Raw genomic sequence first — 25739 nt, 5'->3', positions numbered from 1 at the left:
GATTGCTTTGCTGTCAGCTTTGGCTCTTTATCCTCCTGTTTAAAGGGATAGTTCAACATTTTGGCAAATTGGCCCATTGCCATAATCGCTATAGTCATAGCAGTAGGTTCATTACCTTTAATTGTAGGTGTAAGCTATTTTCAGTACGGCGGAGCGCAGCAGCTGGCTGCTCAGAGCTACACTATGGAGGCTAATGGAATTTCTTGGTTTCCCTCATTAAACTCATCAAATTCAACATCCCAAAACTCCACAGCGCTTTTGTAGACAAGTTGTGACCTGCACAACCACCACGCTATGAGATAATGACGGAACGATACGAAACGGAGCCGTTTTCGAGGTAAATACAGGGTAAATACGGAGACTGCTTGCTGAAAAACTGTCCCTGAACGCAACGCGCATCAGCGGTTTTGTATGAATTTACCTCGAAAACGGCTCCGTTTCGTATCGTTCCGTCATTATCTCATAGCGTGGTGGTTGTGCAGGTCACAACTTGTCTACAAAAGCGCTGTGGAGTTTTGGGATTTTGTATTTGATGAGTTTGATGAGGGAAACCAAGAAATTCCCTTAGCCTCCATAGCGTAGCTCTGAGCAGCCTGCTGCTGCGCTCCGCTGTACTAAAAATAGCTTACACCTACAATTAAAGGTAACGAACCTACTGCTATGACTATAGCAATTATGGCAATGGGCCAATTTGCCAAAATGTTGAACTATCCCTTTAACAACGTCCAATGTAGTGTCTAGTATTAGTGTCTCAATTTGCTGTTGCCAGGGCCTGCTGTGAAAGAGGCTACATTATGCATTCATTCAACTTTTCTTTCTGACATAAACTAATTTTGAAATTGCCATTTAAAATATGTAAAATTAATCTGCAATGGACAATACTCATGGCATAAGAATTTCAACACAATATATGAGAGGCTACTCTCACTGTAAGAAGGAGAGTATATCTGAAATGTTACAAGCTCCACTGCAGTAAATACTGATACCTAAACACACTTGATGCATGTGTACAGGGTCTTTCTTTCAAGGAAAGGATGGAAACATTTCTTTACACCAAAATATTTATTTTGAATGTAAGGACATGTAAAGAAGTCCATTTACCATGTGACATACCATGACTGCCAAATATCTGAAAGCTTTATTGACCATTTTATTATCATCATGTAAGTAAACTAGGCTACTTGAAATAAACTTTATTATAATCTAACTTTCGCACATTGTCGTTATTTCATAGAATTATGGGTAATGTCCAGGTGGGAATTTTAAAGTGAAGTAGTGCTCTGACATAACCGTACAGTTATCACAAAATAACGCATTTTAAAATGTTTTTTAAAATCTCAATATCATAGTTGTTTACATTGTGCGACACATTGTAACTCGTTATAACCTGTTTTCTTCCAATATACCAAACTGTCACCATAATGATGGACCCAGTGGCCCCAGTGCAAAAGAGACATGTAGGTTTCCAGATTCAAATAGTTTCAAAAAGCCCAGACACAATGTAGTCCGAGGCTCTTCCATCAATGAGGCCTGATCCATCGTTGTCAACAAACCAGCAGGGAATGTTTTCTCCATCCTTTGGGTTTCTGCTGAAGTCCTTCTGCCAGTGTCTGTCGGGTAGAGAAGACCAGTGATGAGCTGTTTACAGTACACGAGCAACACACTTAACTCTTACGTGCAGTAAATTCACGATGATGTGCACCTGGTCACGTTGACTGTTTGTCCCTTCACATACATGGTGGCATCTAACTCCTCTTGGACTTCACCTGGGCGGAAATCTGTCACCTCATACTGAACCCCACGGTAGAACTGACCTGGAGTAAGAAAGAAAAAAAAAAGCTTATCTAATATCTTTTTGATTTATTTCAAACATAGAAACAAAGAAATATCAAATAACAATAAAAAAAACAGTGTCATAAGATGTTAATATTTTTCTTTCTGCTCCTACCTAACAGGCCATGAACTGAGGCAGACAGGTGGTGGCCGTCCAGGGTGTAGAAACCAAGATAGTCTTGTTGATCGTGGTACTTCTTCCACATCTTTGTGTGTTTAATGACCGTAAATTTGATGGAGTGCCTCAGCGTCACTGTTAAGCTGCAGTTCTTTGTTAACTTAAGGTCCAAACTGGGGGAGAGAGAACAGAACAAACAAGAATTTCATTAGAAAAACTGAGCTATAAGTTATTTCATTGTGATTCACAGACGCTAAATGGAGATTTTCAGTGTGGGTTTCGATGTTGTAAGGTATTGATTGTGTCATTTCATTCATTTTTGTTGAATACATGATGTTGTCTATAGTAACTTAAGATGATATTTGCACAGCAGCAGCGTTACTCACTTGGTTTCTTTGATAGAGGCTGTATCAGACCACAGCAGCTTGGCCTCTCTGCCATTGTAGAGGACTGAGATGTCCTGAGTGCTCACCTCCAGCCTCACACCCAGCTTCTCATGGATGATACCAAAACGCCCAAAGTAGGTGTTGACCTTACCCTCTGGAGCAAATTTCTTCTTGCCAATAATTTGGCCATTTACCACAAATCCTGGAAATAATGATAAATTAGTTTTATTGTGCCTTTTTTCCCCTTTTAACGGAGTGCGTCAGACGTATAGGACTGACCTGTTCGCGAGTCTCTGACCAGAGTGAAAATGGTTCCTTGTTTGTCGTTGATGTTGAAGCACAGAGCGTCGTCTCTGTCTGGCAGCTCTATCATAAAATGAGGATCTCCATCCACTGCAAGAGCATCATCAAAGTATTATGTGATGTAGAGAGCTCCAAATAATCAGACTCATGTATAACGGGTGTATTATGATTATGATTATGATATTTAAACAGTTACATCCTACGGTGTTGTGGCATAGAGCCGGCCATGATTTCTTCAGTATTAAATTCTCGATACACATGTGGTGAATCAAATAAGAACTGCAAACTAGGCAATTAGATATCACAGGCATCATTGTAAAACTGGTTATGACGACTGGTCACTGCAATAATTTCATTCTTGTTTTAAAAAAAAGTTTTAATTACACATTCATTGTAAATTAATAAGTGAATTATTCTGTGCGCCAAAAAGGCTTTCAATAGAAGAAAAATATGTCAAAGGAAAAAGCAGAATAAAAGCAAAACAGAATAAACATGACAAAAATACATAATGGTGAAACTACTGCTGTATATGAGCATGTTACCATCTGCTTGGCTGTGGGAACCTCGAGCTGGGCTGGCACGGCTGGAACCTTGAATTCGGCTGGCGCTGCGTGCTACATTACCAATAATAAAATGACACATCATCAAAGTTGTTCAGCCAGAAAGAGGTTGTAAAATATGTTATACAATGAAGGTAAAGGAGATTTGGTACCATTGTTTATCTCTGCTTTCTGTCGCTGATCTGCAAAACAACAGTTTAATTATTATTAATTATTAATTAGTTTAATAATCAAAGAATGTGTATATGCAAATAAAGAATACACTAGTTCACCAGATAACCTGTGCTCTTTCAATTGTACCTATTTGTATGATTTAAAATAAATCTATTGAGTTTAAGAAATTAAGGATTAAACAGTGATCCCTCACCCTCAGTCAGCTTGTCTGCAATGAGCGGGCTAGCTGGTCCGTCCTCAGTCTCAGGCTTGGTCACCACCATGGAGGTGAGAGGGGTAACGAAGCTGTACCGCAGAGACATGTCCAGTGCCCTGGCTGCCATGCTGTCTTTATCTTGTTGACTACCAATGTTACTAACAGAAGAAAGACGCCATTAGTTGGTTGTTTGTTTAATTAGTGACGTATGACGCACATGTTATCAAATCCTTATGCATCTAAAAGCTGATGAACAAACCTGTCGTCCAGTAGCTGCTGGGTGGTGAGGTAGGCCCACAAACGCTCCGTGAAATTCCCAAAGACGTACTCCTGTTCAGGGTAGATCACCTTCCAGTTTACCACCTGGGCCTTTTTCTGCTCTTGGAAGTCTCTCTCCGGCTGCAGAAAGAGGAGAGATTCAATGACTGATGCAGGGAGAGGATATTTACAGTATGATTTGATAACTCAGAGGCAGCAGATTAAATTTAAATTGTGATGCATCTTGAGGAAAAGTTAAAGAATCATAGGTTTGATTTATCCTGAGGACGACTGTGTTTCTGATCTGAACTTGTTTTTGAACAGATTCAGCGTTGGACTGACCATTAGTTCAAAAGAAGGGAAAAGGGAAATTTAATTTAAGGGATCATTATAATGATGATATGTCTAAAATTTTAAAACCATGCTGTGTTTTATTCTTGGTATGACTGATGTCTTATCTCTCACCCCCTGCCCGAACACTTCCACCAAGAAGTTGTCCAGATCAACATCATTCAGTCGACCGGCCACCACGATCTCTGAGCCATTAAACAATTGGCTGAAGTGTTTTTTGGTCACAAAGTCCACGGCATTGTCTGGATAACGCAGGTCGACCTCCAAGAGCAAAGGGCTGGCCACTTCATTATAGAAACCCTGGAACAGAGATACACAAGCCACATTACATATAATCTGTTTAACAGTTGCACAGACATTTAGTGTTTTCTCATTTCACCCCACCTGTAGTTGAAGAGCTGCATCTGAAGCTTCATAGATTCTGCGGGCCAGTCCCTTGTTTTGTCTGCACATCACATCCAGGAAGGAGTAATCCACGTCGTTGCCAAATCCCAGACAGAACAGAGACATGTTTCCTCCAATGGCAGAATGCACATTTTCCTGGATCTGTGGGAGACTGGACACTCCTGTACACATACATGCGTGCACACACATGTTATGTATGATCATATGATGCTCTTGCTCTTCTTAAAATGGAGACTTCATATACTTTATGGTCCTTGTAAACCATTTTAAACTTTCAAAGTATTAACATCTTCCAAATGAAGACATCTCACCGGTGTTTGGCATCCCATCAGTCAGTAAAATAATCATATCCACACTCCTCTCTGGGACCCTTTGATCTTTTCTTTCTTTCTCCAGCATTCCCACAGCCTTCAGCACGGCACTGTTGATGTTGGTGGCTGAAAAGCAACAACACGGTCAGAAGATTAACTTGCAAATATCATGATATTACATTTATCAGACAGAAAAGGAAGTTGCAGTTACTTACAGGGATAGTTCAACATTGCCATAATCCCTATAGTTTTTAGGAGTAGGTTTGTTACCTTTAATTGTCGGTGCAAGCTATTTTTAGAACGGCGGAGCAGAGCTGCGAGCTGCTCAGAGCTACGCTACAGAGGCTCATGCCTCCCCTCCAAAACGCTCTCATGGACAAGTTGTCACCTGCACATTCACCACGCTATGAGATAATAACGTAATGTTAAGAGACAGAGTTGTTTTCAAGGCAAATACAGAGACTGCTTGCCGAAAAACTGCCCCCGACGGGAACGAGCATCAGCGGTTTTGCATGAATTTACCTCGAAAACAACTCTGTCTGGTAATGTTCCATTATTATCTCATAGCGTGGTGAATGTGCAGGTCACAACTTGTCCACGAAAGCGTTTCGGAGTTGTTGGATTGTGTATTTGATGAGTTTGATGAGGGAAACCAAGAAATCCCTTTAGCCTCCATAGCGTAGCTCTGAGCAGCTCGCAGCTCTGCAAGATGTTTTTTTTTTATACCTGAAATGTTAAATGTGATACATTTAAACAAGTTTTCCAGTCATCTAAATAAGGCAATAAACAAAACATTTGGCACTGAAGCCATACCTCCTTTGTCTTTTAGTTTTCTGATGTAGGTGATGGCTGTGGCCACATTTTCCTTCGTTGCTTTGGTGAGATCGTCCTTCCAGGTGACGATGCTAGAATCAAACAGGATGAGGGCAAAGTGGTCGTCCTCATGGAGCTCTTGCAGAATGGCAACCATTGCCTCCCGGGTCTGCAGAGGTTCACAGTGAGTGAATGAAGACGTTTATACATACATCAGAGCAGGGATGGAGCTCACTCAAACAAGGAGTCTGTTACCTGTGCAATCTTTTTTCCAGACATTGATCCACTCCTGTCAATGACAAACACCACATTCTTTGGGACTCTTTGCAGGTCAGGAGGAGCGAAGAAGTGCACAAAGTATCCATTCACAATCTGAGGACGGGCAAATAATTTGATTTAGAGTAACGTATGCTTCGTATGTCTTGCTGTCAAGTGTTGGCTGGCAGCTGACCTGAATTTCCCCTGGGCCCTCTTGTCGTTTCACATCGTATTTGATGATGAAATCTCCATCAATTATAGTGCCCTCACATCCTGGACACTTCCTCTGCTGCTCCAGAGTTGGTGAGAAGGAGATGTGTGCCTATAAGGAGCAGATAGATCCGTTTTAGTGGACAGTATAGGACACATTCCTTAAGATTGATAAATGATAATCCAAAAGTTTTTATAAGCCTGAGGCATGGAAGTCTTTGTAAACCTTTACCTCTGTGTTAGTGACAGTTTTCTCCACCAGGGGGAGCAGGTAATTGCTGAGGAAGGTTGCAGTGGCATCAACAAAGTCAATGCCCTGAGGTTCATAGATATCTGCCACAATCTGTGTCCACACACACACACACACACACACACACACACACACACACACACACACACACACACACACACACACACACACACACACACACACACACACATGAGTACAATCACTGAGGCAGATCAAGTGATGCAAGGATTTAAAAAATATGAATGCAAATATCCTCATACTTGTGTGTTATTGTTTAGAAAAAAGTTAAAGAGGAGAATAAGTATAACCTGAAACTCCTGCACTGGTGTTTTGGGATTAACTCGGGTTAAAATCTCATAATGGCCCATTTTCCTCTGAAGGAGCTCCTCGTAGGTCAGAATGAAAGTCACGTTGCTTTTGGCTGCGATGTTGACAGACACTGAAAACTTCTCCATCTTCCTCCCAGAGGCCCTGAAATAAAATAGAGACATAACTGATGGTTTCTATTGTTAAAACTATCAATTTATAGGATCGTTATCAAATCAACTCTGAACATGTGTTTTTGTTATTTTTCATACTGAGTGACTCACTTGACCAGTCCAGCTGTCTGTCCAGAGGAAACAGCCTTCTCATATTGTTTCTTGGCTTTTTCTTTCTCCTTCACCTCCCCAACATAAATCTGACCTTCAATTTCCCTGTGACGTGAAGCACAAAGATGGAAAACAACATGATGCCACATACTAAGTAAGGAATTTAACTGTATCATTGATTTGAAGCACAACTGTGGAAGGAAGCAGGGATTAATGTTGCCCCGCACACAGATGGTCATAACACACGCAGGAATGTGTCCAGAGTGGAAATGAAAGTGAAGGAGGAAGACTGACATGCTGAAGTTGGTGATGAAGGCCGTCTTGGGCAGCTCCACCTCGAAGAAGATTTCCTGGGAGACGTTTGCTGCGTTCAGGGCCTTGGAGGTCATGACGGTGTGGGCGAAACGAGATGTCACCGTGCAGCTCACTCTGACGCTGTGCACCTCCACCATCTGAAAAGATGCTTGTAATGTAAGATGTTTGGTTCATAGAGGGTCGGCATCAGTGAACCATAACCACACAAATTATACAGCAACATGCCGTCATACTGCAAACAAGCAAGATCAGAGGTCAGGGGGACTTGTGGCCTCTATAATGAAGCCCACTGGTATCTCAGGTGTCAGGAGACTTGTCACTGTCCTGTAAATAGTGGAGCAGATAAAAGCTAAATTTGAGTGGAATTGTGCAAAATATGATAGGCTACAAGCATGAAATTTGGTGTATTTGTTCTCGAGAGGCTTCTGGTCAAATTTGTCTGATTGGACATTTGAAAATCCAAGATGGCGGACATTTTTCATTAGCCTCATAAATCACAATTTTTATATTAATGTGTGTAGTTTTTATTTTATTTTATTGATCTTGGTGTCAATTCCTATATTTTCAAGTCTGTTGAGTTGGATTTTGTGATTTTATACAGGGTAGCGCCGTGTAGCACAGTGTTTTTCAAACTGTGGGGCGTGCCTCTCCTTGGCGGGCGCCAGAGCTTTTAAGGGGCCGCACGACATGAGAAAAAAAGAACTGTAAACATTAAGGCGTATCCATGAGTTTCAAATGTAGTCCTACACCTGCCATGGGGACCCACAGGGGAACCCTAATTAGTTAGTTCTACGCCAATCAGAAACACAACTCAAATTGAAACACCTGTGTTATTATTATTCAAATATTTTTATTGATTTTCACATTATACACTCACAGTAGAACTCAATACCCCAGACAAGAGGGAAAGCAAAAATTAAATAAATAAATGAAATGAAGTATGTAAATAACAATAATGCAATATTCATAGTAATACTGATAACTGAAAAATAAATGAAAAATCAGGAGAATAAACAGACGTTACTCAGTATCAACAAAGTAGTCAAATAAACACGCATATATGTGTGTGCATACACATAACTACAGAGTAATGTATAGACACAGAAACATAAAAATAAATAAATAAATAAAAAGGGGGGGGGGGGGGGGTGGCTACACTATGTTAAGGGGAATTCATCTTCAAAGTACGATAGGAATGGTTGCCAGACTTTATAATATCTATGTGTAGTGCCCCGGGCAGTGTATTTAAGTTGTTCAAGTTTGAGGTGGGACATCACGTCCTCCACCCAACGCCTATGAGAGGGGGGCATGACCTTCTTCCAACTAAGGAGTATCAGACGTCGAGCTAGCAGAGTGGAGAATGCTATAGCCTCAGCCTGGTGCCTAGATATTGGTGTCTCCTGAGGGACGACCCCAAATAATGCAGTCAATGGGTTGGGACTGATAACTTTATTACACATGTATGAAAATGTACCAAATATATTTGTCCAAAATAGATCTAGTTTCGGGCAAAACCAAAACATATGACTGAGGCTAGCTGGGTCTTGCCTGCATCTGATGCAAGTTGGGTCTAAGCCAGGGTAGAGTTTGGCTAGCTTACTCGCAGATAAATGTAGCCTGTGCAGAACCTTAAATTGCAGCAGCCCATGCCGGATACAAATTGAGGAAGAGTGTATCAATGTAATTGCTGCCTGCCAGTTTACGTCTGAAATGGTGGTTCCTAATTCCACCTCCCACTGCCTTGCTAAACGGTTAAGTGATACGACTGCAACCCTCTGGATATTATCATACAACACAGACACCAGACCTCTGTCAACTGGATCTATGGTCAGACATTCATCTATCCATGTCCTCTGAGGGGTTGTCAAAGAGAAGTGTTTTTTAACATAACTCCGCACCTGTAGATATCTAAAGAAATGTGACTGAGGGATGCTGAAGTCTTTCTTTAGCTGTTCAAAGGAAATGAAGTGCCCTTCCTTAAAAAGGTCCATCACACATTTAATCCCTCTCCTATGCCACAATTGAAAAGATGGATCTGTGAGAGATGGGGCAAAATTGATGTTCGCTAGAATAGGGGAAGTGACAAGAGCTTGTTTATGCTTAAAATGAATCCTAAACTGCGACCATATCCTCAGGCAGCCAGAAATTATTGGGTTGCTCGTCCAACAACGTTTACTTATAGGTAGTGGGGAACAAATTAAAGAGCGGAGCGAAACTGGATTACTCGAATGCTGTTCCATTTGACACCATACTGGAGACTCATCATCTGATGCATCAGAGACCCAGAATATAAATTTGTGGATATTGGCCGCCCAGTAATAATACAGAAAATTGGGTAGGGACAGCCCACCATCTCCCTTCTGTCTTTCCAAATATTCCTTCCGTATTCTGGGTACTTTTTTATTCCAAATAAAAGTTGATATGAGCTTATTTAAGTCCTTAAAAAAGGATTTAGGTATAAAGACTGGTATTGCTTGGAACAGAAATAAAAATCTGGGCATGATAGTCATTTTTACTGAGTTAATCCTTCCGGCAAGTGACAAAGGGAGGGTTGACCATCTCTCCATGTCCTGTTTAGCTTTGTTAAACACTGTTTTGAAATTGCTGTCAAATAGATCCCTATACTTTTGAGTGACACAAACCCCCAGGTAAGTAAAACTATCCTTATTGACAGAGAAAGGGAAGTCCTGGAATGACATCTGGCGTGCTTTGTCGTTTATGGGAAATAAAACGCTTTTAGTTAAATTTAACTTATAACCTGAAACTTGACCAAATATAGTGATAAGCTCAAGAGCAATAGGGATAGTAGTACATGGGTCCGAGAGAAAGAGGATAAGGTCATCTGCATAAAGAGATACTTTATGTGAATGCCCTGACCTTTGTATTCCAACCAGGTTAGTGGTCTTCCTTAACATTATTGCCAGGGGCTCGATGGCAATATCAAATATCTGGGGGCTCAAGGGACACCCTTGTCTTGTCCCTCGGGAGAGAGGGAAATAATCTGATATTATCTTGTTCGTTCTCACGAAGGCATGAGGTGCCGTATAGAGAATTTTAATCCATGAACAGAAAGTAGGACCAAAGCCAAATCTATCTAGCGCGGTGAGCAGGTAGTTATATTCAATTCTGTCAAACGCTTTTTGCGCATCTAAGGACAGTATTAGCTCTGGCTCAACATTATTAGGTTGGTATATAATGTTGAATACTCGGCGAAGGTTGCTTGATAGTTGTCTGCCTGCGATAAAACCTGTCTGGTCAGGGTGGATCAGTTTAGGCATAATTTTCTCAAGTCTACCAGCCAATACCTTGGTTAGAATTTTATAGTCGCAACACAATAAGCTGACCGGACGGTAGGACTCACATAATAGTGGATCTTTATTCTTTTTTAATAATAAAGAGATAGAAGCTTGGGTCATAGTTGGGGGAAGAGTTTTTTTAACCAGAACCTCTTTAAATACATTTGATAGCAATGGTATTAATTTAGGGCCAAATGTTTTAAAAAATTCTATTGGAAACCCGTCAGGGCCGGGTGCTTTTCCGGGTTTCATTTTTTTAATTGCACTATTGATCTCCATTTGGGTTATACTTCTTTCCAATTCTGATTTGTCTGATTCATCCAGGGAGGGCATTTCCAGTTTACTGAAGAAATTCTCTACTAACTCCCCGTCCCCTGCCTCTGAAGTATACAAATTTTCATAAAAAGACTTGAATTGGGCATTAATGTCCCTTTGGTCTGTAACAATATTACCTTCCCCGTCCTTTATCGCAGATATAAAACCAGCCGTTGCTGACTGTTTGAGTTGATGGCTCAACAGTTTACTGGCGCGCTCCCCGTATTCATATAGATTATGACGAGCTTTTAAATAAAGATCCACAGCATTATCGTTGGTCAGTGAGTCAAATTCCGTCTGAAGTAAAATTCTCTCTCTGTAAAGGTTCTCGGAGGGTGTTGTTGAATGTAATTGATCCACCACTTTAATCCTGTCGACCAACTCTGTAACCCTTTTAGATTTCTTTTTATTTTCACCAGCAGTGTAAGATATCACTTGTCCCCTTACATACGCTTTCATGGTTTCCCACAGTGTGCAATAACTTATCTCGGGGGATTCATTAGTTTCTAGGAATAAGTCTATTTGTGTGTTTATGAAATCAACAAATTTTTTATCAGCAAGTAGTCGTGAATTAAGACGCCATGTACGTTTAGGAAGTATGTTTTCTGGAAACCGAAGCTTCAATAGTACTGGACAATGGTCCGAAATGACTATACTGTCGTATTCTACTTGAGTAATCATGGGTAGTAATTTTTGGTCTATCAAAAAATAATCAATTCTGGAGTAGGTTTGATGTACTGGGGAGAAAAAAGAGAACTGTTTGGATGTTGGATACTTGAATCTCCAAGGGTCAATGATTCCATATGCTTGAAGAAAAGTATTTATGCATCGCGCCGATTTGCTAAGTGAAGTAACCTTTGTACTGGAGCGGTCCTGCTTCGGGTCCAAAACGCAGTTGAGATCTCCCCCCAGTATTAAATCATGTGAATCTAGACCCGGTAAAAGTGAAAAGAGATTTCTAAAGAAGTCAACATTATCCCAATTGGGAGCATAGACATTCGCCAGCACCACCGGCCTATTGAACAGTTTCCCTTGAATGATTACATAGCGACCATTTTTGTCCTTTATGATGCTAGACTCTTCAAACTGCACATTTTGGTGCAGGAGAATAGCTGCCCCCCTACTTTTGTGACCAAATTCAGAGTGGAAAATTTGCGTGAATCCTCCTCTGCGGAGTTTTGCTTGATCCTTATTTAACAGGTTGGTTTCCTGCAGATACACTATTTCGGCTTTTAATTTGTTTAATTGAGAGAATACCCTACTTCGTTTAGCCGGTTGATTCAATCCCCTTACATTCCAACTCACCAACATGGTGTCAGCCCTGTCTGTACCTTTATCCCACGCCATCAAGTTGACCTTTCACATAATGCCATTGCCTCATTCCTGTGACCTGTTGTTGGTGGTTCTGAAGAAACTGCAATTGGGGTTCCCTGAGCTTGATGATAGGTAGCCAAAGAAAAAGAGAGAGAAGAAGATGGAGAGGAGAGGGGAAAAAAAAAAAAAAAAAAAAGGGGGGAAGCATGGGGGGGTACCTGAACACACATTCTAAACAACACACATCCATAAAACATTAGGCAATATGTAACTCTAACACTCTTACACATTGCAAACAAAAACATGAACATGAACACGGCATCGCTTGTCTCTTGCATAGAGACTGCCTGCTCTTCCAGTTATCCTCTTCTCCTAAGGTTGCTTACCATGTGAGCTCCCCACAGGAACAAATATAGAATTCAATAGATTTCTTAACTCTTTCAATATATTGCTGATAATGTAGTAAGTTGACGAAACAAAAGTTGACCCATTCCTCTTGACACATATTGTCCTTGGTGTAGCACAAAATTATTCTTTTTCCACTCAAGGTATCAAAATACTTCAAGTAGGAAGTTAAACAGACCTAAACATAAAGTCCCATGAAATAAAAGATGATGTCCCACATAACTGAATCCTCATGAGAGATTCAAACTTGTCTCCACATTTTGACTCTTCTTTGAGCTTGAGTGGACAGAATTAAGCAGTCCTGAACGTGGAGCAACATAATAGAAGCCATAGCTCTCCTCCACACGAGTGTGCATATTCAATTGCTGACAGCGGAGACACCAAGACCGCTTCGGGTGGGACAAAAAGGCACCCCGGGATTTTTCAAAGTAAAAGTAAACTGTCTTTAATGTGTCTCGCCGTCATCTCCCAGCTTAATAAAACGGGTACTTCAGTCAGTGTCCACTTACCCAAACACAAACATTATGAAGCCTTGTGCACCACCCTCTTTAACACAAACTCCTTAGCCAGCTTCGGATCTTTGAAACTTGCCTCTTGACCATCCGCCGTGGTTATTCTCAATATCGCGGGGTATCTCAGGCCGTAGCGGACTCCCTCACAGCCCCGAAGCAGCCCCCGCACCTCGGTGAAGGCTGCCCGCTGTTTACTCACGGTCTGGGTGAAATCCGGCAAGATTCGGATGTGGTCGCCGTCTGCGGTGGTCACTGACTTCATTTCGATGGCTTTCTTCAGAAGTGACTCTTTTTCGGAGAAGTAATGGCATTTCACCACAAACGCCCGGGGTGGGATGTTATCCTGCGTCGGTTTACTACGGAGGGTGCGGTGTGCCCGGTCTATGGTCGGGGGCTTCTCAAGATTCAGAGCTTCTTTTAGCATGTCAGCTACAAACTGAGACGGATGTTTCCCATGTTCACGGCCTTCCTTCACCCCCGTTATGCGTACATTGCAGCGCCGCGATCTGGCCTCCAAATCCTCGCAGCGGTCTCTCAGTGTGGCCAGTTCTTTTTTCATACCGCTGACATCTGCTTCCATCGCGGCAAACGAGTCCGAGCGCCCGCTGACTTCCTCCTCCAGCTCCGACACTCGGCTCTCGGTCGCCTCAACTCGCTTATCAACTTTTTCCACCGCACATAGTAGTTCAGTCTTAATCTGGCCGATCTGGCTCTGGAGTACTGCCAACTGAGCTGTCGCCTTTTCTTCTATTTTCGCCATCACATCTTGTCTTAAGGACTGAATAGCCAGCAACACCACCTGCTGGCTGTCCTCATTTGCGTCGTCTTCGCTAGCACCAACATTAGCATTAGCGTTAGCCTCCGACTCCGTCTTGTTTCCTTGGCGATTTCTTGGCATTTTCCTCTCCGCAGTCGAAAAATCTTGTTAACTTAACTGGTTTATAGGTGCGCGTAAGGTCGTAGATAGTGGTTTAAAACGATAGAGAGATTTTTTGTAGTCCCGTGAGGAGCCCAACAAAACCACGTCTTTACATGGCGCTGCCCATACCGGAAGCCTGAAACACCTGTGTTGGTCCCCAACATGGCAGGTGTAGGACTACATTTGAAACTCATGAATACATGCCAGAGAAAGTCCAATTCCAATCACATTATCTGGGTGTCTGAATCGGAGAACTAACGCGTTTACATGAACTCAGTTGTCCACTTATAGTCGGATAAGGCAATAATTTGGTTTTCTCAAGTGTCATGTAACACTAGGTATTGTATGTTGGTCTCAGGCTCGGCTGAATGTAGCACTACTTTGGCTGTGGAAGTATCGCAATTAAAAAAATAAGAGCGTCAGGTATGCTGCTGAGCGACAGGTGTGCAGCAGGACCAGTGGTACAGCGTCCTTCCGCATACATTTTAGCCCGGTTGTGCATTTAATTATTATAAACTTCAACCTGAAAGCTCTCTGTCCTCAGACTGTCCACTACCCAGGCCATCACACAGGTAGAGCATGTGTGGCTTGTGTCATGAGTGTGTTACAGAGTTCGATATGTTCATTGTTCACATCGGTCTTATTGTCAGTGCTTTGTTATGTTGTCATGATAGTTAATATGCTGAGAAACAGGCTTGTATATAGCCTAAAATAAATCCTACAGGAAAGACCAGTTTATTTTTAATAAATCAAATATTGTTCAATAGCTTTCAGCTGCATATGTGACCAGTAGCAGCTAGAGGAACTTTTGTGTTTAGTGTGAAGTTACACAGTTATTGGTGTCTTTTTTCGTTACTTTTCCAATAAAGTTATATATTAATCTTTTTTTCTCCTTTTCCATTAATAATGTCATCTATGTGTCTATATACAAATACAATACAATGTATCACTTATGTCATTCAAATTAGTCAACTACACACATTTCTATGAACAAAAGGAACTTCGGGAGGCTAATTTGGCAGCCAGCTTGAAAAATGGCCGCCATTTTGGATTTTCACATGTCCAATCAGACAGATTTCATCAATAAGCCCTAGAGAACAACCAAACCAAATTTCATGCTTGTATCATAATTTGCATGATTTTTATGTTATTTACTCCACTAAAATATGATGTTAGATGAAACTTTTTCTCATATTAAAACACAGATGTCTGATTCACTTCCAGTTTGTTTATTGTTTCCAGCAAAGAAAATAGCAAAGAAAAAATAAATTCATGCCAGTGGACACCATGGGGGGAAGTGGAATCTGGAAGTCATGAGTTTTATGGGAAACATGGGCTTAATTTCGCAACCAGCAACAATACTCCTACTGTGAGACAGAGCCTCATGTGAATTATCATTCAGATTTGAGTTGATTTGTCAATGACACATTAACATGTAAGTGTTTTGCTGTTATTATTCATACCACAGTTTTGTTTAAAAGCTTTTTTTACATCATGAAATGGTTCCTTACATTTGTCGAGACTGCGCTTCTTTTCTGCAGGAAAAAAAAAGAAAAAAAATCACAATCAACATTGTCTTGAGATAACGTTCTGCAAAATGCTGGTCTAAAGTTTTGCCTTTGTTTTGTCTTTAGAATACCTTTATTGACCTGGCACCCATGGCTGCTTCAGGTTCCTGGAAAAGAACATAAAATGATTGCATGATTATAGAGGAAGGAAAAACATTCTTCACATACACTGAAGGTGTCAAAGAACAAGTTTTTGACTAGCATGTGTGGAAAACAAAGGTGTGACCAAAAACTATCTTGAGGCAGGCGTGGGAAAAGACTCATTGATATTTAAATGTCAGACAAGCAGATAATAGAAGATGTTTTGTTAATGTTGCGTCATCTCCCTGTGTTTGTGTCGGTTCTCTCTGGGTTCTCAAGCCTCCTCCCACAGTCCAGAGACATGCACATTAATACGTTATTTCGCAACAATAAATTGGCTGAAGGTGGGAGGTGTATTGCCCAAAGGAAAAAAAAAACTGCCTCACAATTTTGAGACAAAAGAGACAAGATTTTACTAAACCTGATCTCATTCATGCAATAATCTCAGATGATCTCTGTTAATGCAGGTGACTTCAGTAGCACATATGAGGATTTGTGAATTGACTTGGACGACACTGTTGTTGAACAAGAGTTAATCTATCTTAACTTGAACTTTCAAGTGGAGAAATGTCAAGTAAAATAAAAGGGTTAGTAGTAGGCTACATACGACAGTAAAAGACAAGCCTTATGCAGCCTGCACCTTAAAATATTTAATAATTAGTATACATGTTTAAAATGCTTTTGATATAACTTTGGTAAGATAATGAAAAATTCCACATCATTTGAATAGTCAACTTGCTGAAATCCTTGAATCTTGACTTGCACTCTGACCACTGGGTGTATGTTTGATATTTTGAGATTTGACTTAAACATGCATCAAAACATTCAAACACAGTTCTGCTTAGACCCCAATCATCTAATTTATCAGTCTGTTGAGTTTTGTTTAAAAAAAAAAAAGTTTAATTGGCTTTAAAATGCAGCAGTCATCCCTGATATGTAGCTGCTCTAAATGACTTTTAATTATATTTCCAGTGAGATGTCATTGCTGTAGTGTTCCTGGAGATGAGACGAGTCTCTTTTCTATCTTTTCTACGCTTTTCTATCTTTTTTATTTGATTTTCTGTGGCGCCCTTCTGTTTTTGAGCATAGCTTTGGTAATTGTGTCCTCTAAACAGAGCTTCTTTTATTCTTTTTTTTCAGAAAACAAAAACAACATGCAGAGCTCATCACTTCCTGCATGCCTGGGAATTATCCATGGGAAAGATTTACTCTTACTTCTGCAGATACAAGCTTTCATAAACAGTGTAGAGACTCATTACCAAAGACATATCTGCTGAACATAAGAAATCATGCATTGGTGTTCATGCATCTGTTGCACACATAGTTTCTGTTAAATACCTGCGACACAGCATCTCTCCTGGAAATGACCAGAGCTCCTCGGGCCTGTGCTGGAAGCCAGATGCAGAGACAAGCCCCCAGCAGCAGGGCTCTCCACGCCACTGTCATTCCTGTGAAAGAGAGCGGCCTCTCCTCCGGCATGACTGAAAACAAGTGTGTAAGGAATTCAAGGCATGTGGGGATCAAGTCAGAGTTATACTCCGAGTCTCCGCCCACTCTCTGTCCTGCAGGAGGATGGACCCTCCTTGTCACCGCCTCTTCTAGTATATTTCTGTCAGGCAGTGTACGTGATTTCCCATAAACTGGTGTGAGTGGGTGAGTTTGTGCAGGGGCAGCCATCGAGTCCAAACATGTCTTTCCAGTGCTTTATTTCTGCTGTGTAGCTTACTTGTTGTTTAGAGTTCAGCTTTTAGGTTCTATAAACAATTGGGCCTCATTCACCAATATCTTCTGAAGAATCTTCTTAGATTCTTTCTTCAGTCATTCTTAAGAAAACTCACAACAGATTCATCAACGTGGTCTTAAACCGCAGAATTACCTTTACCTTTACACTAGAGGTGGGTAAAAATTTTAACTAACAGATATCACCATGAAACTTCCCAAGTTTATGACTTTTGTCAAATGTTATGTTTAAATACCGTATGTAAATGAGGCAATATTTTATGAAATATGCGCTAATTTGCATACATTTCCAGAACCGAAATCTGTATGTTCCTGACTGTTCGTAGATTTTGTTCTAAGAACAAATCCCAGATAAGAAAACATTCATGAATGCCACATTCTTCGTAAAAACTTCGTAATTGGACTTAGAACAAATTTGTTCTTAAGAACGGTTCGTGTATTAGGGCCATTATTTTCAACCAATCATCAGTGACTGTTTCTTGTGGATATTTCCTGCAATAGAATAACAGTGTTGTACAGAGAAACAATGAAGAAATGTTCCCTCTATTTGTTCCCACCAAGATGAAATTTATTAGGCCTCCTGTTGTTTCTACAGTGAAGCTCATATGAACGGTAAGAACTTCATCATCACTGTTGCACTGCTTAGAAACAGTATACATCCCACTTTCACGTCAAGCACAATATATTAACATTAATTAGACAATCTCAAAGTTAGTAATGTGTTGAGGGAAACCAGGGGCAAGATGTGCACTAAACACCAAACAGACTTTTCTGTCCCAGTAGCATAACAATATTGGAAACAATGAAGAACTGAAATAAAGTAAGTAAATCTGTCCAATTATTCCAATACAAATAAAGAGCTGAGTCTGTCTCCCAGTGCTTCTCACTATATTGGATTATGTTTTATAAATCCAGGAAATGTGCTCATGATGAGGACTGTTCGCCTTTATATGTGTGATCTCGGATTACTCATGGTGTAAGTAGCCTACAGACTGATTTTAATGGTTATTCTGTGATTCTGATGATTCTTCTGCAGTAGACAACGATATGAGCGTGACCTGTTTTCAAACAGTTTTAAAAAGTCCTGACACGACGTAATCCCTTTCATCTCCGTCAACGAGGCCTGTCCCATTACTGTGAACGAACCAACAGGGGACGGTTTCTCCGTTCTTCACGTCCCTCCTGAAGTCTCTCTGCCAGCCCCTATGGACCGAGACACAGACGTCATGTACAGGCCAAATGACACTTTAAGAGCACACACAAAGCGACAGTGACACATGTGACCTCCACTCTGGTTTTCTGAGAAATGTGTTGTACCTGGTCACATTGAGCTGCTTTCCTTTCACAAACATGGTGGCGTCGGGTTTCTCCAGGACTTCTCCTGGACGCAGGTCTGTCACCTCGTACTCAATCCCATGGTAGAACTGACCTGTAGCAATGAAATATTATTATTTTTAATCATATAATGAGTCTGACTGTCTATCTCTTCACCATCTTTGTTTGTCTGCTATGAGCCTGACATGTGGTACCTAGCAGGCCGTGAACCGAGGAGGAGAGGAGGTGGCTGTCCAGGGTGTAGAAACCCAAGTAGTCCCGGTGATACGGATGCTTCTCCCACACTTTGTGAAGCAGGACCACAAACTTGACCGAATCTTTAAGAGTTACCATCAGGCTGCGATCTTTAGTCACTTGAAGATCCATACTAAGGGAGGAGGAGGAGGAGGAGGAAGATGATGGTTCATTCATTCATTCACAGCTGGACTTTACATCTTCTATGATTCATATTCTTTCACTGAAGGTGATGAGGTGCAGACACTCACTTGCGTCCTTTGAGAGAGGCGGTATCCGACCACAGCAGTTTGATCCTTTGGCCGTCCTGGAACACTACGATGTCCTGAGTGCTCACCTCCAACCTCACGCCCAGAGTCTTGTGGGTGATGCCAAACCGCCAGAAGTAGGTGTTGATTTTCCCATCGGGGGGAATTTTCTTGTCTCCGATTATCTGGCCATTGACCAAAATACCTGAGGAACCAATTGGATTCAGTCATTGTTTGAACGCAGGACAGGATTTATTGGCAAAAAAATAGATGTTGCATGTTGGTTCACATGGATCAGCTGGTAAGAAAGACTGTGATCAGGGCATGGGACAGACCTGATTCTGGGTCTTTGACCAGATTGAAAATGGTTCCTGGTTCGTCATTGATGTTGAAGCACAGAGCGTCCTCCCGGTCAGGAAGCTCTATCATAAAATGAGGATCTCCGTCCACTGCAGGTGACAAGAGAGGAAAACTTAAGAAATTACTATGATTTTATTTCTGATGCTGATGTGAACCTTTTTCACCATTTTTGTGTGTATTAAAGCAGAAGTAAGCGGAATATTTGTGTTAATATAAGTCTTAAATAGTTATTTTCCGACAGCAATCACTTATATAGAGTGTTTGGTCTGAAACACGGGTCTGTCGGTCACTCTGCTCTGCTGTAAGCCGAGGAGAAAACTTTCCTTGTATCCTACAACCTTTATCCAATGAGGAGAGAGAACGGCATAAAGGGGCGGTCCTCTCTGTGTGTGCAGCCAAGGGATGCGCGTGAATGTGGTGACGTAGGGACGAGGGCGGGGACTGCTAACTCCATCGGCTGACAGAAAGTTAGCCAAAACGACCGGATCGCTTACTTCTGCTTTAATATTTTTTTTTTTAAAGGCAGTTTCAGAGTTAAGGGACTATATATCTGGTGAAATACTGACACATCACTTAAAACTAAAGATGTGAATTACAGGAAAAGTCATGGAAAAGTCCATTGATTTCATCCTCTGAGGACCATGAATATTTGAACAAGTATTTGTATCAACTTGTGGGAGAAGGTTTTGGTGCTTCCTGGTGCTGTCAGGGGATCAGCAACATGAATGTTTGTACAAACGATCTGATAGTTGATATTGACAGTATTCAAAAGTGAACTTACCAAAATATGTGGGTGATGATTGCCGGGGATATGAGTACAGTGCAGGGGTTGCATATCTTGCTAGAAACAGGAACAATGAAATCCAAACAAATCAATACACTGACTTAAACAAATCCTATTTATGCTTGATCATTCAAACGATAGTCTTACCCATTATTTCCGCCTGTTGTCTTTGCTCTTTAAAAAAAAAAGAAGAAGAAAGAAAAAATAATACATATTTCAGAGTTCAAACTGGAGCACTGGCCTCTGCTGGTGTTATTCAGTAAAGAAGAAATAAATAATATGCTCATGTTTTGAACCCTCTCTCTTCCCTTACCTTCAGTCAGCTTGTCCGCAATGAGTGGGCTCTCTGTACCGTCCTCAGTCTCAGGCCTGGTCACCACCATGGAGGTGAGTGGGGTTACAAAGCTGTACTGCAGAGACATGTCCAAGGCCTTGGCTGTTGCATTGCCTTTCTCCTCTGAAGAACCAATCTTACTGCAAGAAGGAGAAGATACTTATATGTATACTATTCAGATCACATCCAGAAAATCACAATGGAAGCTATGAATGGATATTACGGCATTTATCACAGGCTCTCCGTTGATCACTAATGAGGATCATTAAATAGGATTATCCCGAGACCAGTGGGAAATTAATATTTTTCAAACCAAAGCCATCCAGGTCCAAACTGACCTCTTCTCCAGGAGCTGCTGGATGGTGAGATAGGCCCAGAGACGCTCTGTGAAATCCCCAAAGATGTACTCCTCATCTGGGTATATGACATCCCAGTTAAGAGTGCTGGCCTGGCCCTGCACGTTGAAGTCATTCTCAGACTACAGGGAAGAGGAAATAAGAGGAAACGCTGTCTAATTAACACAGTCATAGAGTGACGATCTTCTCTTTACCTCAGCGTTGTCTACGATGTCCCCTAGTTCCTCCTCCTTACCCCCTGCCCATACACCTCCACCATGAAGTTGTCCAGGTCGTTGTCTATCAGCCGACCAGCCACCACGATCTCTGAGCCATTATACAACTGGCTGAAGTGGTTGGTGGTCAGGAGGTTCACTGCACTGTCAGGGTAACGCAGATCCACCTCTGACAGCAGGGGGCTGGCCACCTCATTATAGAAACCCTAGAATACATATGAATTTGTACAAAATGTGCTATGAAAATGGGTTGTATTGTGTTATTTCATTTTTATTTGCAAAAGTGTCATCATGGTCTAAATCTATCACCTTTAGTTGAAGAGTTGCATCTGAGGCTTCGTATATTCTGCGGGCCACTCCATGGTTTTCTTTGCTCATCACATCCAGGAAGGAGTACTCCACGTCATTTCCAAATCCCAAACAGAAAAGAGACATGTTTCCTCCAATAGCTTCACGCACATTCTGCTGGATTTTCGGGGGGTGGGACTCTCCTTCAAGCACACAGACACAACATATCCATATTCAATGCAACACAGAAAATACATTTTGTAAAATAGAAACAGTAGATCCTAATAGCGTGCACTGTCACCTGAATTTGGTGATCCGTCAGTCAATAAGATAATCATATCAACGTTCCTCTTTGGGACCCTGTTCTCCCGCTTGTCTGTGATCAGCATCTCCACACCTCTCAACACAGCATCATTGATATTGGTCCCTAGAAGAGAAGGGTATTCATCATCACAGGGTATTTCTATTGTTGAAAGAGTAAAGACGAGTTTTGACACAGAGGTTTGAATCACTAGTTTTCTCTTAACCTCCCCGGGAAGATATCTGTATCACGTAGTCCATGGCTGCAGCCACATTTTCCTGGGTTGCTTTGCTCAGTGTGTCCCTCCATGCGCCGATCTGGTGATCAAACTCGACAAGGGCGAAGTAGTCCTCCTCGTACATGTCTTTGAGGATCTCCAGCAATGCCTGTCGCGTCTACAAGAATTACAAGGTCAGAGTTGTCTGTGCAAATTCTCATTTGTCCAGGTCAATAGTCAACTGGGCTTAGTATTTGTTTTGCTGACGTTATGCCTCTTATCCAAGTGGCTTCATCAGTTCATGTAGAGTAGACTGGCTAGTCTGAAAAAATGGTGGATGACTCAGGTATTTAAGCTCTGTGAGGGTGACATCCAAGTTTGCTGTGAGACTTGGGCTAAGGGGTGAAACATCTTCAAAACAAAAACTAAGTCCAACTGACTTGATTCAATTGCCTAGAAAAAGGTCAGAGGTCAGATTTTGTGTATCTTGTCCCCTTACACATGCACTGACACATTAGTACCAAGTGTCTAACCTGTTGCATCTTGATGTGAGACATTGATCCACTCCTGTCAATCACAAATACCACATTTTTGGGGACTCTCGGCAGGTCAGAGGGGGCGAAGAAGTGCACAAAGTATCCATTCACAATCTGAGGCGAAGGGAATCACAAATACCGAACACTTCAATAAGACAAATAGATAATACATATTGACGGTGCATAGTTTTGTATTGAGGTATGACATAATTGTGAGTCAGACCTGAATGTCCCCGAGGCCCTTTGCTCGGTTTACATCGTAATTGATGACAAAATCTCCATCAATGATGGAAGCGTCACATCCTGGACACTTCCTTTGCTGCTCCAGTGTTGGTGAGAAAGAGATGTGTGCCTAAACCAGAGGATAAAAAACAACGTTAAATTCAGCTTATTCTTAATTACTGGGCTCAAACTTAATTTTGAAAAGACCCAGTGCGGCATATAGTGTACAGTAGCCTACCTTGTTGTCAGTGACAGTTTTCTCCACCAGGGGGAGCAGGTCATTGCTGAGGAAGGTTGCGTGGGCATCAGCAAAAGTAATGCCCTGGGGTTCATAGATGTTTGCCACAATCTGTCTCCACCCACAAACACAAACACAAATACACACGCATTCAGTCAGGGTAAATACATTTATCACAATGCAAACATGAGGGTGAGGGTCACCTGAAACTCCTGCACTGGTGTTTTGGGTTTAATTCGGGTTAAAATCTCATATTGGCCCATTTTCCTCTGAAGGAGCTCCTCGTAGGTCAGAATGAAAGTCACGTTGCTTTTGGCTGCGATGTTGACAGACACTGAAAACTTCTCCATCTTCCTCCCAGAGGCCCTGAAATAAAAACAGACATAACTGATGGTTTCTATATGATCAATTTGTGTTTTTTATTAAATCAAAATGTGGAAGCTGCTCTCAACATGTGTTTTTGTTATTTTTCATTTGAGTGACTCACTTGACCAGTCCAGCTGTCTGTCCAGAGGAAACAGCCTTCTCATATTGTTTCTTGGCTTTTTCTTTCTCCTTCACGTCCCCAACATAAACCTGACCTTCAATTTCCCTGTGACGTAAAGCACAAAGATGGAAAACAACATGATGCCACATAAGTAAAAAACAAAACAAAAACAATATAATTGATTTGAAGCACAACTGTGGAAGGAAGCAGGGATTAATGTTGTCCCGCACACAGATGGTCATAACACATGCAGGAATGTGTCCAGAGTGGAAATGAAAGTGAAGGAGGAAGACTGACATGCTGAAGTTGGTGATGAAGGCCGTCTTGGGCAGCTCCACCTCGAAGAAGATTTCCTGGGAGACGTTTGCTGCGTTCAGGGCCTTGGAGGTCATGACGGTGTGGGCGAAACGAGACGTCACCGTGCACTCCACCGTCACACTGTACAGCTCCACCTGAGGCAGAAACAAAGGATCAGATGGAACCACAGAGACACTATTGAATAAGGGAAACCCATCACATATAGAATATTATAATTTGTCTTTGTAAAATGTTTTTCCCCATTGCTGAGTCCAGCTGACATTAAACTGAGTGCCAAATTATAACAGCTTGAAAAAAATGTTTTAAAAGACATTAGGTCATTGATTCCACTTTGGGAGTGTTGTGGTGAGGCTATGTGAGTGAGTCAAGTTTGGGTGCTGCAACCAGGGATCATGTAAATATTTAAAGAAACAAGTCTTAGCCTGTTGAACTTTTCTTTTGTTTCTGTCAGTGAAGTGGAAAAACCAAAACAACCTGAACTGGGTTGTTTTGATCTGGTCAATGATTTCTGAACTCACCGAGATCAGAGTTCTTTATATAAACATAATAAACAATAAACATATTGAACCTTAGAGCACATCTTGTGAGAAGTTGCCTATATAACATTAAAGTTGTGGTCCAGTTCAGTCACATGACCTTAGCTTTAGATTGATTTCTTATTAATCTACTGTATGCATTTATCACCACTCCCAAATGTGGTATTCAAAATAGCTGATTTGTGATGAACAATGTTATCTTCTTTCTTCTGCTACCTATCGTGTGTGTGTGGCTGTTGATCTTCAAGCTGCTCACACAGACAGCAGCCCTACAAAATCAATAAAGTTTTGGTGACAACCATGAGTGGATACAACCTGATCATTTTCTTACCGTGACTTCATTCGTGCTTCTTTTCTGTGACAAAAAGAACAAAGAAAAAATAAATGAAAAAATTAAATGATGTTCTTTTGAAACATTTCAATTTAAAACTGACCACAAATTAACGCTAGCATGAAGTGTTTCTGTTTCTGCCAAATACCTGCACTGATCTGGCAGCTCCTCTTGTCTCCTGAAATACAAATACAGCAGGGTGAACAAACATGGTGCCAGGTATTAGAAACAAATAGTGGAACATTAACATATACGTGTATAAAAAGGGGTTAGAGCGAGTAGCCTAAAATATATAAAACTGAACAGGATTAAAGCACCAAAGAACCCCAGTTTGGGTAGAAGAGAATATTCTTAAGCGAAGTGGCTACAACTACCAAATAAAATAAATAAACACTGGCAAATTAAAATTCAGAGGACATTCAAAATGTTTAAAATGTTGAATTTTACCTCTGGTGCATCATGGTCTTTGGAGATGAACAGAGCCCCCCAGGCCACAGCAGGCAGCCAGAGGCAGGCACAGCCCCAGAGCAGCAGCCGTCGAACACCCAACAGCCCAGACATGACCGAACTTCCACTGAACACTGGCTGGTTTGACTGCTGAGAAAAAGCAGTGAGCCCAGGGAGGAGGGACAAATGTGTGGGTGTTTGGTGTGTGCGTATGTGTGTGTGTTGTCCTGTCCTGCAATTGACCAACAGACCTGAGATCAGGAGACCTGTGGCAGAAATGCTGATTCTGGTAAAAAAAAAAAAACTGAAAGAAAATGTCTGTGCACTGCCCACGCTCCAAGTACACTGAATCAAAATCAAACATTCACCAAAATTAGAAGCTACCAAGTCCTGATGATGAATGTTTGTTGGTTTTCTCCTCAATCAGAGACTGGACTCTCTCACTCAACATCTTGTGCTGCTTCACTTGAA

General features: G+C 41.4%; 2 protein-coding genes across 2 annotated transcripts; both read right to left on the bottom strand.

The window, feature by feature from the left end:
- Positions 1-1043: 1043 nt before the first annotated feature.
- Positions 1044-17880, bottom strand: LOC310985482 (inter-alpha-trypsin inhibitor heavy chain H3-like). The gene is made up of 22 exons (XM_083971090.1): positions 17080-17880; positions 15732-15767; positions 15604-15627; positions 7311-7468; positions 7017-7121; positions 6735-6897; positions 6409-6519; positions 6160-6288; positions 5964-6080; positions 5709-5877; positions 4896-5021; positions 4564-4745; positions 4294-4479; positions 3830-3969; positions 3568-3728; positions 3353-3382; positions 3183-3254; positions 2617-2730; positions 2338-2539; positions 1949-2124; positions 1703-1814; positions 1044-1610 (listed from the first exon to the last, which is right to left on the bottom strand). Exons 1-22 carry the CDS (start codon positions 17416-17418, stop codon positions 1472-1474), a joined length of 2991 nt encoding a protein of 996 aa, XP_083827216.1. The 5' UTR covers positions 17419-17880; the 3' UTR covers positions 1044-1471.
- Positions 17881-18027: 147 nt separating this feature from the next.
- Positions 18028-25418, bottom strand: LOC310985483 (inter-alpha-trypsin inhibitor heavy chain H3-like). Its single transcript, XM_083971091.1, has 22 exons — positions 25269-25418; positions 24970-24999; positions 24822-24845; positions 23934-24088; positions 23637-23741; positions 23353-23515; positions 23150-23260; positions 22913-23041; positions 22687-22803; positions 22163-22331; positions 21937-22062; positions 21657-21838; positions 21368-21553; positions 21115-21254; positions 20756-20916; positions 20590-20616; positions 20440-20499; positions 19634-19747; positions 19302-19503; positions 19011-19183; positions 18799-18910; positions 18028-18684 (listed from the first exon to the last, which is right to left on the bottom strand). Exons 1-22 carry the CDS (start codon positions 25380-25382, stop codon positions 18546-18548), a joined length of 2739 nt encoding a protein of 912 aa, XP_083827217.1. The 5' UTR covers positions 25383-25418; the 3' UTR covers positions 18028-18545.
- Between the last annotated feature and the right edge of the window lie 321 nt (positions 25419-25739).

This window comes from Trachurus trachurus (genome assembly GCF_905171665.1).
Source record: "Trachurus trachurus genome assembly, chromosome: 5".
NCBI classification, from domain to species: Eukaryota; Metazoa; Chordata; class Actinopteri; order Carangiformes; family Carangidae; genus Trachurus; species Trachurus trachurus.
Note: the sequence above shows the minus strand (reverse complement) of the source record. Positions and strands in the feature narration are given on the sequence as shown.

Coding starts and splice junctions, on each gene's coding strand:
- LOC310985482 (XM_083971090.1), bottom strand. CDS start 17,418: ATGGCTGCCCCTGCACAAACTCACCCACTCACACCAGTTTATGGGAAA. Junction 7,122..7,310: donor TTCATCACCAACTTCAGCAT/GTCAGTCTTCCT, acceptor TTCACGTCACAG/GGAAATTGAAGGTCAGATTT. Junction 2,125..2,337: donor GCCTCTATCAAAGAAACCAA/GTGAGTAACGCT, acceptor TCTCTCCCCCAG/TTTGGACCTTAAGTTAACAA.
- LOC310985483 (XM_083971091.1), bottom strand. CDS start 25,382: ATGTCTGGGCTGTTGGGTGTTCGACGGCTGCTGCTCTGGGGCTGTGCC. Junction 22,063..22,162: donor ACAGATATCTTCCCGGGGAG/GTTAAGAGAAAA, acceptor CTTCTCTTCTAG/GGACCAATATCAATGATGCT. Junction 19,504..19,633: donor GGTCAAAGACCCAGAATCAG/GTCTGTCCCATG, acceptor TTGGTTCCTCAG/GTATTTTGGTCAATGGCCAG.